The sequence below is a fragment of the Coturnix japonica genome, chromosome 16 (genome assembly GCF_054131305.1).
Source record: "Coturnix japonica strain WE chromosome 16, WE-NBRP24, whole genome shotgun sequence".
NCBI classification, from domain to species: domain Eukaryota; kingdom Metazoa; phylum Chordata; class Aves; order Galliformes; family Phasianidae; genus Coturnix; species Coturnix japonica.
Genome location: NC_140678.1, coordinates 3,898,967 through 3,915,228, shown reverse-complemented (window position 1 = coordinate 3,915,228; position 16,262 = coordinate 3,898,967). Strand labels below are relative to the sequence as shown.

Below are 16,262 nucleotides of genomic sequence, written 5' to 3'. Positions count from 1 at the left end.
GAACTGAATGGCCTACAAGTTAGTACTACAAAAATAGTAGCAGAACTCTGATGTGTGTAACTTCATTTCTTTCAGGCTGTTATGGGATACGTCCAGATTTGGTGAATGAAAGCTGGTCTTGCGCACGATGCTCAGCCAATGCATGGGCAGCGGTAAGCGTCCAGTCTTCTGGAGACAGAGTTGATGAGATACTTCCACAGTGATGGGTGGTGGGGAGGGGATTTATTGCCTTTGCATTCCAGGCATAGTTGTTTGTTCTTCTTTTCTGAATGGTCTGGCAGACCTTTCCAGTCCTGCTCTGAAGTAGTTTTGTTACTACAGGAATGTTGCCTGTGTAATCTCAGGGGAGGAGCTCTTCAGATGACCACTGATGGGCGGTAAGTCATGTTGTTAAATGGTTTTGTTCTCCCCTTTTGCATCTTATGTTCTAGTATTGTGTATTTGGGTTTGATGCCCAGTGTATCAGCAATTTCTAGCATTGTGGAGGTAAATGCTACTCACTTAATTGTCAGGGTGAACTCTGGTAAATGCTATCTAACAGGTGGGACCAGTTTTTTCAATAGCAGGGTAATGTGGCCCTGAACACTCTAAATTTGGTTCCTTCTCAGTTAAAAGTTATTTTTCAGAAAACATTAAGTATCATCCAAGATCAAATGCCTAAGAAGATTGAGCCCAGTTGTTCCAGAGACCTTTACCTTGGCAACAGTGATTAACAAATTAGCTGGTAATACTGCCAAGGCTGCCAAGCACCACCATAAACATGCCTTAATACTGTAGGTGAAGGAGTCAGAGAAATGTTAACTGCCCTCTGGGGTGTTTAATTCAAATAGTGTTATACTCTGTTTCCTCTACCTTTTTTTCCAGGTGGGTCCATATAATTTGTGCTATTGCTGTCCCTGAGGCCCGTTTTCTCAATGTAATAGAGCGTCATCCTGTGGATATCACTGCTATTCCAGAGCAGAGGTGGAAATTGGTAGGTGTCTTTTGATGTCAGTGTTCTCACTCTTTTCCCCACAGATTGTAGAATCATAGAGTGGTTTGGGTTGGAAGAGACCTTTAAGGTCATCTAGTTCCAACCCCTCTGCTATGGGCAGGGACACCTTTCTCTAGACCAGGTTGCTCGAAGTGCCACCCAGCATGGATTTGAATGATTCCAGGGAGGGGGCGTTCACAGCCTCACTGGGCAGGCTGTTCCAGTGTCTCACCACCCTCAGTAGAGAATTTCTTCCTGATATCTGGTCTAAATTTACCCTTTTTCAGTTCAAAGCCTTTTCTCTTCGTCTTGTCACTACATGCCCTTATACAAATGCACTAGGGAGCTGTATTATTTGGATGTTCTCTTGAGGTGCTGTCTAAGCATTTGACATCTAAACACTGATGTGCCTTTAGTCTCTAGGAGTGTGCTCTTACCCTAGATGGAGCACAGGATACTTATCCACCTCACACTGGGGGTTAAACTAAGCACTTCATGGCAGGAGTGGGTTGGGAGATAGTAACTGTAAAGAAGTTCATGTACGCTGACTAGTTCATCTGTAATCCGTTTGAACTTTCTTTAAAGTATTTCTACTTGTTCATCAAGAAATGTATTGTAGAAATCAATAAACATATATTTGTGACCATGGCTGTGAGACACCACAAAGATCTTAATAAAGTCCAGCTACAGTTTGTTATTTAGCTGCACGTAGTCTCATATGAGGGATTAGTAATGAATGATTCATTAGCTCAGAGCAATTAATCTTCATGTTAGTTAATGCTCCATCTCTATACCGCATTATTGCAAAATAAATCATACTTTTGTTGCTTATTTCGTACAGAATTCAGTTGGATAATAGTTGAGTGTGGTATGGGGGAAGGTGATGTTAGCAGTGATACATTGGTTAGCACTGATGTATTTGTTCACTGTGCAGCTATTTAGTGCAGGCAGCCCAGACAGGCCTGGGTGAGAGATTAGGAGGAATCTGTCTGCTTCCAGAGTTATTTCTGTTGTGCAAATGGGTTTTGTACACAAATGTGAATGTAAAAAGCATTCATTATTAAAGTGGAGTGATGGAGCAGCATGGTGTGAGAGTGAGTGATAAATCTTACAGCACTGGGTCTTTATGGATCATCTGACATTTCCAGCATGCATCCTCTTCATTACCAGCACTTGTAATGATGAACTAAAAATCCTTTTACACAAGACTTACTTGTACTGCTTAATGGAGCCTCACAAAAAAAATATTGTCTTAATTCTTTAACTCTTCTGTGGCTACCTTACAGTCCTATAAAGCCTGGCCCCTATTAGTGGATGTAAAACTTTGCTTCATTCTGTTCTGATGGCGGTTCCATCCAAAGCCTTGCTGACCTACTATGTCTTTATTCCTGAATTAAAGCTTTATAGTTTTGTTAATTTCTTCGGTGTTGTAGTCCATCTATACTGTAGCTGCCAGGATGTAAGAAGTAGAATTTTAACCTAATTACTGATTACAGAAATAATTCTGCTCTGTTGGTCGTACTTATGAATGCTGTTACAGAAAGGATGCATGTTCCTCAGTGTCTGTTGACAGCAGGTTATTGGTGTTGCCGTCACATTTAATGTGACTTTCATAGAATCAAAGAGTGGCTTGGATTGGAAAGGACCTCAAGAATCATCAAGTTCCTTTGAGTGTCATTTGCTTCAGAAAAGAAAGCAAATTGTATTGAGCTAAAACTTGAAATCAGTTTAGTGTTATGAACCTAGATAACAATAATAACTGAGATGTAAAGGTGGTGGTGCTTCTGCCAGCAGCTTATCTAGGAAGCCATACCAAAGCTCACTGGAAGGCACCAGTGTTAGATCTGGTATTGTCATTAAGGTTGATGTAGTGCTAGATAAAATTAGAGCTGACATTTCTTGCTGAAAAAGATAGAAGAATATAGAAGAAATAATATGGAGATTAGTTGAAGTGAGTAGAGAAGACTATCTGTGATTATTATTTATTGTTGCTGTTGTTTTAAGTGCTTTAAGTTACTGTGAGAGGGCTGATGTGTCAAGGAGTTACAGTGACCAGTTTGAGGAGTATCTCCTGTTGCAAAACTTACACCAGTTTTGCAGCACAGGCTTACCTGTTCATTTGTGGGTACTGAATCATTTGAAGAATGTAGTTTGCTCGCTTCCTGATTAATGGTGTATTACAAGCCTGTGTGCATAAATTATTTCTGATGTGGAAATTTGGAATAATTAGCTGTCATTCCTCAGTGGAGTAAATGAATTGAAGTGTTCATCAAGCAGGAAACAGCCCATTCCTTACTTCCAGCTATGACCTGACTCTCCAATGTGCATTCATTCTGAGGATTTTTCTTCTGGGCTTTCAGACCTTTTCACATATTCCCTCCCTCAGAAAACATCTTTAATCTTGCACGTGCTGCTTCCCTGTAGTACTTGGCACTTGTGATTCTATACGTCCCATCTCCCACGCTTCCAGATGTTCAGTGTTCTTACTCCCTCCACATCTCCTGCATTTCAGTCTCACTGTGGCTTTCTTTTTTTTTTTATCCTTTAATCATATTTGCTCTTGATATTCCACTTGTGTATCTCTCTTCTCTGTCGTGAGGAATTTGTTTGCTGCTTGGCTGTCATTAAATGCATGCTAATCCTCTTGTCCTGGAAGAGTCCTGTTTGCATCAATAAAGGGAGGTTCCTGATGCTTGAGGGTTAATGCTCCCTGGAGAAGCAGTATTGAGCACACTGTATATCAGCAGTTGTCCCTGCTGGCGAGAGAATTAGGTATTGACAGTTTAATAATGAGATCTCATTGCTATTGACTTGCTTTCAGTGCTGTGTTCCTGCTGTGCACTTTGCTGTAGTGCTTATCTGGCTTTTGAACATGGTTTACAGAATGATAAAGGCATTGCTTATTAAATACAAAAAAAAACCAACCCACATTCTGGCAACAGTAAGGCCCTGACTTTGAATTTCCTGGCTTTTGTTAATGTAAGTAAAGAAGTCCAAATTAATCTTTGGTGTAAACATACTGACTTAATTTAGCTCACAGGAAGTGAATTTGACTTACTTCAGATCCCTGTGGGATGGGAGCGGCTGGCTGGCATGAAATAAGGAAGAAGGCATCTCCCCTTCTTTTGTGTGTTTTGCTTTGAAGGAAGAAAGAAATACTCTTTGGAGAAGGAATGGTTTTTATTTGCCTTGGCAATGCTTTATAGCTCTTACCTGGGTCCCATGTACTATGAGAACAAAAATATAACTCTGAAATTTGGCAATTCTTTGTTTGCGTTTATTACATAGTTGATAATGCTTTACAACTCTGCATATTTTTGAGGATGCACTCTTCAGTTGGCTCAGATCTCGCAGCAGAGTGAATTTGTACTTCTGGGAGCTATAGAGACTGACTGTGTGAGATCGGGCAGTTTATATTGCATTGGTAATCCTATGGGATGCAGTCATTCACACAGATCTTGCAGCTCAGGTCATGAGTTCTGTGATGTTGTGTACGTTAAACAGTGCTTTAACAGGAGTGAAGCAAATGAGAGACCATGAAGACGTAACGAGGCAAAGAAAGACCATGTTTAACATCAGGCACTGTGGCGAGAGAAAGACTGTCATGCATTGCATCATGTTTGATTATGGGACATTTATATCCCAGTGGATGGATGGTTTAAGATGGAGACAGTCAATCAGACAGTGGGACAGTAGCTGAGACAAGCTCATGTTGTGTGCTTTGGAGACAGTCATCTAGAAATGGGCACTAAAAATTATTGCATTCCTCTGTTCTGTAGGGAATAGTTTCCCTAATAAACAAATTACTGGGATGTTTAGTCAGATTCATGGGTATATGATGTTGCTCAGGATTTTATTTATTTGGATTGTTTTAAGTAGCACAATTAATTCTAACAAGTAAAATGCGTGTTCATCTCAGGCATGATAATTTCCCTGATTTGCCTCATCTGAGAAGCCTCAGCCAATGTAAAGAAGCTGTCACTAATCAGTGACAGACTCCCCAGGCTTAAGAATAGCAATTCCAAATAGCTGTATGGAAACATTACCAAGCATCCAATGTAAAATCCTTTGGACTGGGACTACCAAAATCTCATCTATATTTCTGAGGGAAACAATTTGGTGCAGGGCGGTAATGAATGAGGAGGGAATGAATGAGGAGGTTCATCTTGTTTCCTGCTGACACCTAATACTTGCTTCCAGCCTCCAAAAAACTTTTAAAGCAGTCATGTCTTAAAGTGCTTACCTGTCCCCCTTCAGTTTTGTCTCGTTAGATGAGTCTAATGAATAGATCTCCTTTGCAGAAGATATTTTAAAAATACCAGAAGATTTCATGCCCTGAAGTTCTGATGTTTGGTACTTGGTTTTTATTTTTTCTGTGTTGTCTGCCACATCCAATCTGACATGAATTCCAATAAAATGTTTTCAGTTGATATGTTTTTGTACAAAAAACAAAACAAAAAAAAACATAAGATTTTGTTCCATTACAAGAAATGATATTCTGTTAGATCTAATAGATATAACATTCCATTGAATAGAACAGAACAGAGTATTACATAGTTATCCCATGTTCCATTCTTTCTGAAAATGAAAGCATTATTTTATTGCAGTGTAGCTCTGAAGATTTATCTGCTGCTTGAAATCACAGCTATTTTGTATATGAGAGGGAATCGTGTATATATAAGAGTATTACACTGCAGCCATTCTTTGATAATACTGATATGTGTTTGTCTGCCCTATCCTCCCTTTCAGTCCTTCAGTGAACACAATCTCAAATTGGATTTAAGCCTGTTTCACTGTTAGTATGGTGCTGGAGGACTCAATCAGTGGTAGATGCCATCACATTTGTGGGAATGACATCAGTTCCTGCTGTAGTTCCTCGGCTTATCAGTGATTCTGGGCAAGCAGTTGTAGTTGGACGGGCAGTTCTGGTAGTGTCAGTCTTGACCCCCTAGCATGAAACATCCCAAGTTTTGGTTGTGGCTTCTTTGCTGTGTACACTAACAGTACAGAATTCTGACCCTGTCAGTCATCAGGGTGCCAGTATGTTGCCTTAAAGCTACTGCTGACTGCGTGATGCTGACCTTGTTCTTCTTTTCAGAAATGCGTGTACTGTCGAAAGCGGATGAAGAAAGTGTCTGGTGCCTGCATCCAGTGCTCCTACGAGCACTGCTCCACTTCCTTCCACGTGACCTGCGCACACGCTGCTGGCGTGCCCATGGAGCCCGACGACTGGCCCTACGTTGTGTCCATCACCTGCTTCAAACACAAAGCAGCCAACCAGAATGTGAGTTTGTTGGTTGGTTCTGTTTTTGTTTCCCTGCACCTGCATTTTTAACACGGATTTTCCAATTATATGTTTCTTCCTTTCCTCTGCCGCACAGATTCAGTTTCGAAGGGAGGTGACCCTTGGACAGACTGTGATCACAAAGAACAGGAATGGTCTCTACTACAGATGTAAAGTGATTGGCATGACGACACAGACCTTCTATGAAGTGAACTTTGATGATGGTTCATACAGTGACAACGTTTACCCAGAAAGCATTATTGTAAGCAGCTGGCTATGGAGGCTATTACAGTTACAAATGAGTGTAACCTCATACTGTTCTTCATCTCTGTCCTTCCTCTTTATGACTTTATCTCATTTCATTATTTTTTTTCTTTACAAAGATGGAGTTTTTCTGTGTGTGTAGGACTTAACAGAAAGCAGTGTTCGTTTTATGTTGCATCTCGTTTTGTGGTTGAATAATCTCTAGTTTTTCAACTGACAACTGTGATTCATGGGGGAAGCAGATTGTCTGTAAGCACTTAGGGTTGAAATAGAAGGAATGTATAAAAAAGGCTGACTTGTCATCTCATGCTTTTTCTTCTTGATTGAGCCATTGATTCACCATGTGAAACACAGCAAGACAACCCGCATGTTTTTGTTGACATTGGCAATTTGGTGGTTTGGGATCTGTAATAAGAAATTTTCTAGAACTGAGTACTGTCACCAGAAGGTGCAAGTGTTTTATTTCCCCTTTTTCACTGTTTATTGGTTTGTTTGGGACTAGTTAATCACGAATCTAGTAATTTTCTCATGCTTAATCATAGTGTTACTTGGCAGCTTCCCTGACTAGTGACCTCCTCTACTAGTTGTTGAGTTTTGTCTGTTCTGGCTCTCAGACCTCTTTGCCTCTACATCCTCAGAGCAGAGACTGCATTCAACTGGGACCCCCTCCAGAGGGTGAGATGGTTCAACTGCAGTGGACAGATGGGATCATCTATAAGGCCAAGTTTATCGCAGCCCAGATCAGTCAGATTTATCAGGTGGGTATGGAGAAGTATCTACATGCTTCATGTCAGTATGTCTGACTGTTGCCCTAATTGCTCCCTGGGTACTTGGATGTTTACTCTGAAGAGAGATGCTTTACTCATGAAGAGGGAGTTTGCTTTCTGGAGTTGATACTACTGGTAGTCTGAAGAGAAATGTGTTATAGTAAGATCAGGATGAAGGTTTTCTGTGACAATATGGGTGTATGAATAGAAGTATGTCTAGACTGTGCTTTTAAAACATAATTTTTTCTTACAGTGAGAAAAACACGCAGCTTTTTGTTCAGAGTTGTGCAGATCTTTCACTTGGATCGAAGGATAAAAGAGTAAAACAAAAGGATACAGGATTGTTTGGCATGAAGTAGCTTTCCTCTTGAAAGTAAATGTCTTTGCTCTTTACATGGACAAAGAAGCAATGGGATGGTCCCTAGAAGGTGCTCCTTTCCTGTGACCCATAGCAATTGTTTCCTGTCTGAGCTTTCACCATTAACAATTCTACATGGGAGTGCCCATAACAGAGAGCCTGTGAAGGAGAGGCCATTCACCTCCATTGTGGGGGAAAAGAGTTTTACAGCTGGTGGCTCAGCTTTGTTAGTGATAAAACAGCTCAGGCCAAAGTGACCTGCTCCAGTATTCTCTGATGGCTGTCCAACGGTTGTGCTAATGTAGCTCATGACCTACAGTTTCCCATGAGTCATTATTTACATAATTAAAACTTTCCTTGACAATTCAAGGGACAGTAAGAGATGGATCAGATTACTTCTAGTCATGGGAAGGGACTTTGTAAAAGAGTAGCAGTGTGTAGGAATAACAGCCTTATACCCTCTGAACACCTCCATTTTTAAGATGAGAAGAGTAGCAGGCAGTTTTTGGTCTTTGAGCCTGTTACACAGACAAGATCTTTGTTTCTAGAACATTGTGGTAGTGAATAAGGGAAGATTTAACCTGGTACACAGCGTTGATATTTCAGCACAGAAGGTTTTATAAGACGCAGTACGTTCATATGACTAAATCTATTTTAAATGGTACCAAGAAGTTGAAAATAACAGTGATTTGTAAAGGAAGGTGTACTTTGTGCACATTCTTTTGAAAAATGCATGCAGGAATTTGCAAAAAAATGGTTATTTTAAAGAGGTTGGTGCCCCTAGACAATTGTAAAAGGCAAAGGAAGTCCCAAATCTTGCATTTGTTTGAAATTGGGTTCTGATTTCTACCCTTTCTGCACACAGAGTGTTTCATATCTGTGTGCCAATAGCACAATAGCCCACCTTGTTAGTTAACAGTCTTTTTTGTGTGTGTAATGGAAGGCAACTGCTTCAGAGAAGATGTGATCCAGGTGACCCAGGTTATGAATAGGTACAATACGTTGTTCCGTGAAGATTTATTTTATGCATGCTTTCCAGTTTAATCACACTATAGGAAATTGTCATTGATTTCTTGAAGGTAAAATAATTTGAAATAGGCTATTCCACTTCAAGTGCCAGATGACAGAAAAATATGCATGTTTTTCAATTCACATAGTTACCTATAAGTAAAGCTCTTCTCCACAGGGAAAAAAGCCGGAATAGCTTTCCACATTGGTTTCCTATGTGCATATTTTTTTCAGCAATCGCCGTGAATCTCTATTGTCTGTTTTGGAATAGGATTGTATTTAATAACACAGAGACAGTTCTGTTATGAAATTAGTGTGTTCAGAGGAAGACAGCATGGATTAGCTTTTGCATTTTAAACTTGTCCTGTCTTATGTTACAGTAGCTTTCCAATTCACATCTCTAAGTTTGTATTTTGTGTGCTAAGATTAAATTGGTATATTTAAATATATGTATATGTCTGTTAGTCCAAACAACTTTTAATGTACTGTAATGTGTATTCATAGGAGGATCATGAACCATATCAGTAGTTTGGAACTTTAATTGTGATAGCTGAAGATGTCATTGCCTGTGCTGCCAGTCCTCCCTTGCTGCTGAAGCTGAGCACATTCTGTGGAAATGGCAGACAGGAATCTGCTTGTAGCTGGGCTGTTAATTCTGTTCCCCAGTGATCTGTAAAACCAGAGAGTAAATGGGAGTGGGAGCATCTTAAACCAGCTCAGCAGAGCTCATCTTTCAAAGGTTTTCCTCCTACCTGCTTAGTTATTACTGTTGGTGTGCATTGGTCAGCCAAGGCACCTCAGCAGGCATCACAGATCAGGAGTAGCTGATAAGTTATAAGACCTGGACAGCAAAGGAGGAGCTCAGAGTGCAGGTGTTTGCTTCTTCCTGAACGTGTCCAGTTTGAACCTTCTGTACCACATTAACTGTGTTGTTTGTCTTTCTGCATTATGCAGAAAAGTACAAGCCCTAAGCAAAGGAAGTGAGCATCTCTTAAAAACTTCTAATAATTTTAACAATTTTATATGCATGTTTCCATGAATAAATGTTGCTATAACAACTGATGCATAATTCATGACACAATCAGTGCTTAGTGCAAAAGATTTAACATGAGGACTAACCACCATTTATTGTACCTGACTGATTATTTCTGCTTAATGGAAATGTATTTTAGTAGCTGCAGTTGTTTCCTTATGACGTGTAAAAATTCTTTGTTTAAGATGAAAGAAATTCTTATTACCATATTGGCCTGAATACAGGGCTGCCTTTTATTATAAGTGAAAAGCTTTTTTTGTTGTTTTTTTTTTTTTGTTTTGTTTTTTTTCAGGATTTGAATTAAGAAAAAAGAAAAAATTTGTGGAAATTTTTAGTGCTCTGACGTCTGACTTGGAGGGTAGCAGACGTGCTGCAGCACAGCCTTTCTAATCTGCAGGAACACTGAAAGAAATTGCTTGGGCCAGATAAAACAGGGATGCCTGAACAGTGCTGAAATAGAGTTCTTTTTGGGTTCAGCCTTCTTAACAAAGCTCATTCAACAGCAAAGTTAGAGAGATGCAGTGCCAAGACTAGTGTATCATCCATGGAACTGGCTGCTGATGCTTCCTTGGTATTCCCATGAATGCGTGGCATTATCTGTGACTGAACTGATCAAGTACTGCGAATCTAGAAGCCAAACGTTCTTATTTCGTTTTCTTTCTACTGTGCAGGTTGAGTTTGAAGATGGCTCCCAACTAATGGTAAAGCGTGGTGATATTTATACCTTGGAGGAGGAGCTTCCAAAGAGAGTGAAGTCTCGCTTGGTGGGTATTGAACTAAAAGAAACAATGAAATAGCTGAGGCTTGAAGTACTTTTTCACATTTTCTTAACATACTGTTTAGACATGAGATGAAGGCAGCTTTCATTTTCTGCGGCTGTAAATTCCAGGTCACCCACAAAATATGTGGAGTTGTTGAAATCCTTGATGTGTAAATGCTTGTGAAGCTTGTGTTTTTTCTCTAGCTAAAAGATTACATTTCTAAAATTTTACGTCATGAATTTAGTTATATGGACTACCGTTGTTTCTCAGTACTGCCTTTCATCTTCAATCAGATGGATTGGCCCATAGCTAAGTGCTTTCTGGAGAACTGAATTAGTGACATTGGACCAAAGCTGTTTTTTACCAAACAGGATCCTTACCTACAAAGCTCTTATCTAAAAGGTCACCCTGCCTTTAATTGTACGCAACTGAAATATCCAGCCCAGAAAATGAGGGATTTATTGTGTGGTTTGTTTGCTGGATGTTTTCTAACATCATCCTGACTATTATTCAACCAAACGCTTAGACAGCATTCTATGCCAGTGAAGAATAGTTTTTCTCTTCATTTTAAATGTCTGTTGTGTTAGATCCTGAATGACAGGGACAGGTTTACAGAGTTATCTGTGATTTGTTTGTGGCCTTCAGTCTCTTAACAGACAAAATGATGGTCCAACCATTGCTTAAGCACACGTGAACTGCTATTCCAAGTTGAACCAGTGATATTCTGAACCACTAGCAGAAGCATGAGAGGCTCATTGTCAAAAAATACATAGTAACAGTTATTTATGTGGAAAAAAAAATCACATTTTATCATGTTTTCCTCAAGTTTGGAGGAAAACTTCACTTGCTTACACTTTGAAAGGGTTTTATCCAAGTAACATTTGTAAAACACTGTCTGCAATGCACCTCTGTACGGCTTCTCGATCTTCTTAGAGGCACTTTATTTCCATAAGGCCTCAAAGCATAAATTTTACAGTTAAGCAATAATATACCATGTTATCCTCCAAAGATTTTTGGTGACAAAGAAGCGTCTGCAGTAGAGACCATTGGGCTTTATATCAGTCCCAGGAAAGGAATGTAGGCTCTGAAGTGAACAAAATGTTTCAAGCCAGGCTGAAAGATAGGATTCTTCTCCTATACATTCTGCTCCCAAAGTCTTCATATGATACTCCTCAGAAGTAATGCTCATGGTGTTTTTTTATAGAACAGTGGAATGGAGAAACAAAGCAGTAGGAGAAGTGCATCTCTTTTGAGAGTGTAAGAGGAGGATGAACAGAAGCAATCTTCTGTAAAGTCACCTTAGCCCTCAGGTGCTTCCTTTGGGTCTTTCCTTTCTTTATCAGACATCAGGGAAGCCCCTGTTTCCTGTGGGCATTCTAAGAGTGGACAATGTGAAGAGACAGAGGAGGGCAAGTGCAAACAGCAAACTGTCAAGGCAGGAATCAAAGTAAAAGATATTCTGATATAGAAGGAAAGCAACTCAAGAGCTTCTCCTTCCAGTTTGGCTTCAGAAGCCCAGAAGTTTTTCTTTAAGCTGTGTGCTTTGCATGCTTTGGAATTCAGATTTTCTTCAGAAAGTCACTGTACCAAACCGTTTGCTGCCATGTTAAGCCTGCTGCCTGGTTAAGCGGGTGCACTCAACAGTTTGTGCACAGCTACCTCTGTTTTCCTCCTATGCCTCTAATACTGTACTTTCATGTCTCCTGCAGTCCCTCAGCACTGGGGCCCCTCAGGAAGATGTATTTTCGGGAGATGAAATGAGAGCAGCCAAGCGTCCCCGGCTGGGGAATGCAAGGAATCCTGAAGAGTATGGACAAAACCCAGATTACTTGGCCTTTATGGGGAGCCTGTTGCAGACACAGTACCAACCTGGAACTCAGAGCAACATGTTTTAACCAGGATTAATTAAATATGAAGTTAACCCTTTTCAAGCCTGTAGAAAAATAACCAGAAAACTCTGGAATATAAGACCAGTGTTGTGCTGTGAACTCTTCATCATCTTCTGGTTTTGGACTGCAAGAAAATCCCGTCTGGCTGCACGCTACCTCTACTTCGCCAGACCAATAGAACTGGGAGCCTGGGAAACCTTCAGACAGCGTTCCACCTGGAGACCTTCCAGCGTTTGTACTGATGGAGCTTTGTGATTGGCTCCTTTTCATAAGGCTTGGAAAGGGTTAAAATTTGACTAAGTGACTTTTTAAAATACGTCAAACTCTTTTTGTCTTTAAAGGTGCTATTACATTGACTACTGAAGCAGCCTTTGGAATGGTGTTTCCTGTACATAGAAGTCACCTTTGTGAAGTTTTCTATAAATAAGCACTATTAAAAAAAAAAAAAAAAAAAAAGCAAACAAAAATTGGAAAACAAAAGTTTCCACAAAACATTTTTCTAGATTATGGCTTTAAACAGAAAAGAAAATCCTCCCCTCTCACCCCTCAATGAAATGTGACTAATATTACAGTGGGGAGAGAGAAAGCGAGAACAGATGTCCTGGAAAGTTCTGGGTTCCTTTTTGTAAAGAAACAAACACTATCTCCTTTGTAATCCAGGGAAAATGGGGAAAGAAATGTTTCATAGCTGGGATGTTTCTTACTGTTAATTCTCTAAAAGAAGTGATAGATGTGTGCATTTCTGCCATGTCACCAGGAAGGGACATAGTGAAGCAATGGCCAGGTTCTGGTCATTCTTGCTTTCCCATCTTTGCCATCCAAGTTTCTTTCTAGTTTAAAAACAAAAAGAAAACAAACAAACAAAAAAAACAACAATGAGCATGGCTTTCAGTTATAATATGCCACTCGGTTTTGGCAAGTGTTGCTGCTTCTTGTGTTAGTTCCTTTAAGAGCCATCCCCTTCCCCACTGCAGACTAGAGCATAAAGGGATTGTTCTGGCTCTCTGGTAGGCATGTCTCCCATAGGAACCTTTTTCTTTTCTTTGACTCCATTTTTATTTTTCTGAGTTGTGCTCCTTACAGTTGTGAGAATCATTCCATGGCAGAAACCCGGGAGGTGTTTGTATGTTTTTTGTTTTTTTTTTCTTTTATCCTATTAAAGAAGAAATTCCCCAAACATCTTTGATTGTTGTGACATCCTTTACTTAAGTAAAGACTGAGCCTTTGAGATACTTCTGGGAAGAGGATTGCAAGCCCTTCATTTGATTGGACTCAGTTCACCGAGAATTGAATGAGCATTAAAAGCAAAAACAAATCCTCAAGTATTGAGAGTAGGCAGCTCCCACTTGGACACTTGGAAATCACCTCCGGTCGAAGAGCTGTTATGGAACAGTGTTTTATAAGAGGCTGAACCAAAACCCTGCTGGAGTCACTGGAAACTCCTCTGCTTTCTTTGGAGGACCTTATCAGAAGGAAGGACAAAGGCAGCTCTAGTGCAGAGCTGGGAAGGGCATGTGGCTTCCAGAATGTCTGGGTGAGGGGAGGGGCAGGGATGTATCACTGCTCACCTGGATGTCCTGGCCTGGTAGAAACTACCCTGAATGCTGCATGGCAATCTTTTCCACTTAATTCCCTGAAATCACTGGACAGAAAGAGAGAATATTCCAATATTCTTAATTTTTTTGTTCTCTTAAGCCCCTTTGCAAGGTGATCGTTGTTCTGGGGAATGGTTTTTAAGCAGTGCTACAGTTGGATCTTTAAGGGAATAAGTGGGAAGGATTTGCGAGCTGGCAGATGGCAGCTGAGCATCTTACAAGACTCAATGGGTTTTAAACTGCCCCAGTGAAGAGTGGAGACAGTGATTTGTTTTTTTAATTTTCTTTTTTGTTTTTGTTCTCCCTTGAGGGAATTGCAGTTCCTTTATTTCTCACTGCCTCCACTGTGGGTTACTTTCTTGGTGAGCACACGTGCATGATTGTAGGAAGCTTGAAATGGGTTTTTCTTTATTTCTGACGTTTTCAATAGAAGTCTCTGAGAATCAAAAAACTGAGTCTAATAAAAGTTTTAAACATTGGCAATGTTCTTAAAAGCCTCAGTTGTTCCTCCTACGTGGCTGTCTCCTGTCGGTTAAAGCATCATTTAGTCGAAAGTTTGCTTGTATAAAAAAAGAAAAATGTTGCCAGGCCTTGGAGAAATATTTAAAGCAGCTGAAAGAGAATTTGAACAGCAGAGGAGTTTTTTTGGGAGGGGGAGGGGAAGGGTGAGATGCGTGGTTGTGAGTGACAGGGAATTTCCTCTGCATGTAAAGTCCTGACTGAAATAGCACCATTACTGTGTTCATATGTAGTACTCTTTTAAATACTATTTATATTGTACAAAACAAATTGTGTTTCCTCGCCCCATACTCAGATGATGAGTTATGTTTAAACGTGAATCTGGATCTGTGGAATGCCCTTCCTCGTTGCAGGGGTTCTCCCTTTTTGTTCATTTTTAAATCTCTTTTTGGTTTAGGAATGACTTGTGCAGATTATTATGATGACTGTGTTGATGGCCTCTGTGCATCAGACTATTGAAAAGGAAATAGGAAACGCACAGTCCTACCCTCTCCTTCCCTCAGTGAAATATATTTGTAAGTGTCTGATGATGTGCTATAAAAATGCTGACTTTTTTCCTAGATTAAGGATGTGATGTATTTTTTTTTTTTAAATCTCTGCCTCTAGGTTCATAATGAATTAAAGGCTGTTGAGCACTTCAGAATTACAATTGCTGGGGGGCTGAAGTCTCTTCATTTCTAAGTTTAAAGTGGCTTCTACTACAGGACAAGAAAGCTCTGCATCTGGTTGGGTACCTGAGCCCAGATATGCCAAGACTGTGAAGTAGGAACATGGTTGTTTCCTCCCCCCGAACCCCATCCCCTTCTGCTCTGCTAATCATGCAGGAAAACAGGATTGCAACTCTTCCCAAAATTAGGAACCAAGCTGGCAATGTATTTTTGGTTCAAAGTGCAGGGTTTGATCTAGATTGATGTCTCATAAGGACAGTGGTTGCTAAATAGCCAAAAGTGATCCTAAAATCACTTATATTCTCTGTCACCGGTTTGTTACTTCCCTTTGGAAGTGTTCCTCACAGCCTTCCAATAGCCTTCCTTTTAGCCCTTAGAAGTCATGCTGACATTGAACCACTTAAAATACCATCTTCCTCTGAACAACTTACTTCCCTTTCTGAGCCCTAATGCATTTCTCCCAATTCCTCTCAAACTGTTTCAGATGCTGCAGACTATGTGAGAGAAAAGGTATCTCCCAATCTTTCATGGGTTAATAGTTGAGAAAATCAGAGCAATCAAATCAGAGTGGGCAGAGGCTGCTGATACAAGTCCATTAGAATTGACACCTGCAGAAAACTTACCTTTTGAGTTTAAGGCCTTCTGTAGTGCTGTAGTAAGAACAAACATAATTTTAAAGATGTTTTCAGTATTTCCAAGTGACTACCTGGGTCAGACATCAGAAGATAAGGTTCAGAACTTCTGTCTCAGCCTCACAGAGTAGAATAGACACTTCTGTGCAAACATCCCTAAAGTCACTATAAGTTTCTGTTACTAGCTCATACTGCTGCACTAAACTACGGATGGTGTGGAGCTCTAAGCAGCTGTGCTATGCTCAGGGAGACTTCAGGGAGATGGTGTGAACGTTACAACTGCAATAGTACAGAGCATTGCTTTCTATACTTTCCTCTGTCTGCTATTAAGTACTGTTTGGAGGTGGGTGAAAGACTGTAAATGACCACAACTTTTCTTCTAACCTCTGTGTCTTTTCCTATCCCTGGAGAAAAGGTGTTTGCACGTATCTTAAACATCTGAGCTACCTCTCTTACTAAGGCAAGTTTCAGTCCTCCTTTTGCTTTTCTAGTTGCTCCATCTGTGCCAACT

At 40.2% G+C, this 16,262-nt stretch overlaps 1 protein-coding gene across 8 annotated transcripts in view; it reads left to right on the top strand.

Annotated features, from left to right (window-relative positions):
• The window catches only part of KDM4B (lysine demethylase 4B), an 85,064-nt gene extending 70,649 nt beyond the window's left edge, over positions 1-14,415 (top strand). For all 8 annotated transcript variants that reach the window (XM_085517923.1, XM_032441011.2, XM_032441009.2 and 5 more), the window contains 8 exons: positions 76-152; positions 322-377; positions 865-973; positions 6,072-6,257; positions 6,355-6,519; positions 7,160-7,279; positions 10,359-10,451; positions 12,158-14,415. In XM_085517923.1, coding sequence (XP_085374049.1) covers positions 76-152; positions 322-377; positions 865-973; positions 6,072-6,257; positions 6,355-6,519; positions 7,160-7,279; positions 10,359-10,451; positions 12,158-12,343 — 992 coding nt within the window. In that variant the 3' untranslated portion in view covers positions 12,344-14,415. The remainder of the gene's footprint in view (positions 1-75; positions 153-321; positions 378-864; positions 974-6,071; positions 6,258-6,354; positions 6,520-7,159; positions 7,280-10,358; positions 10,452-12,157) is intronic.
• Positions 14,416-16,262: the final 1,847 nt, after the last annotated feature.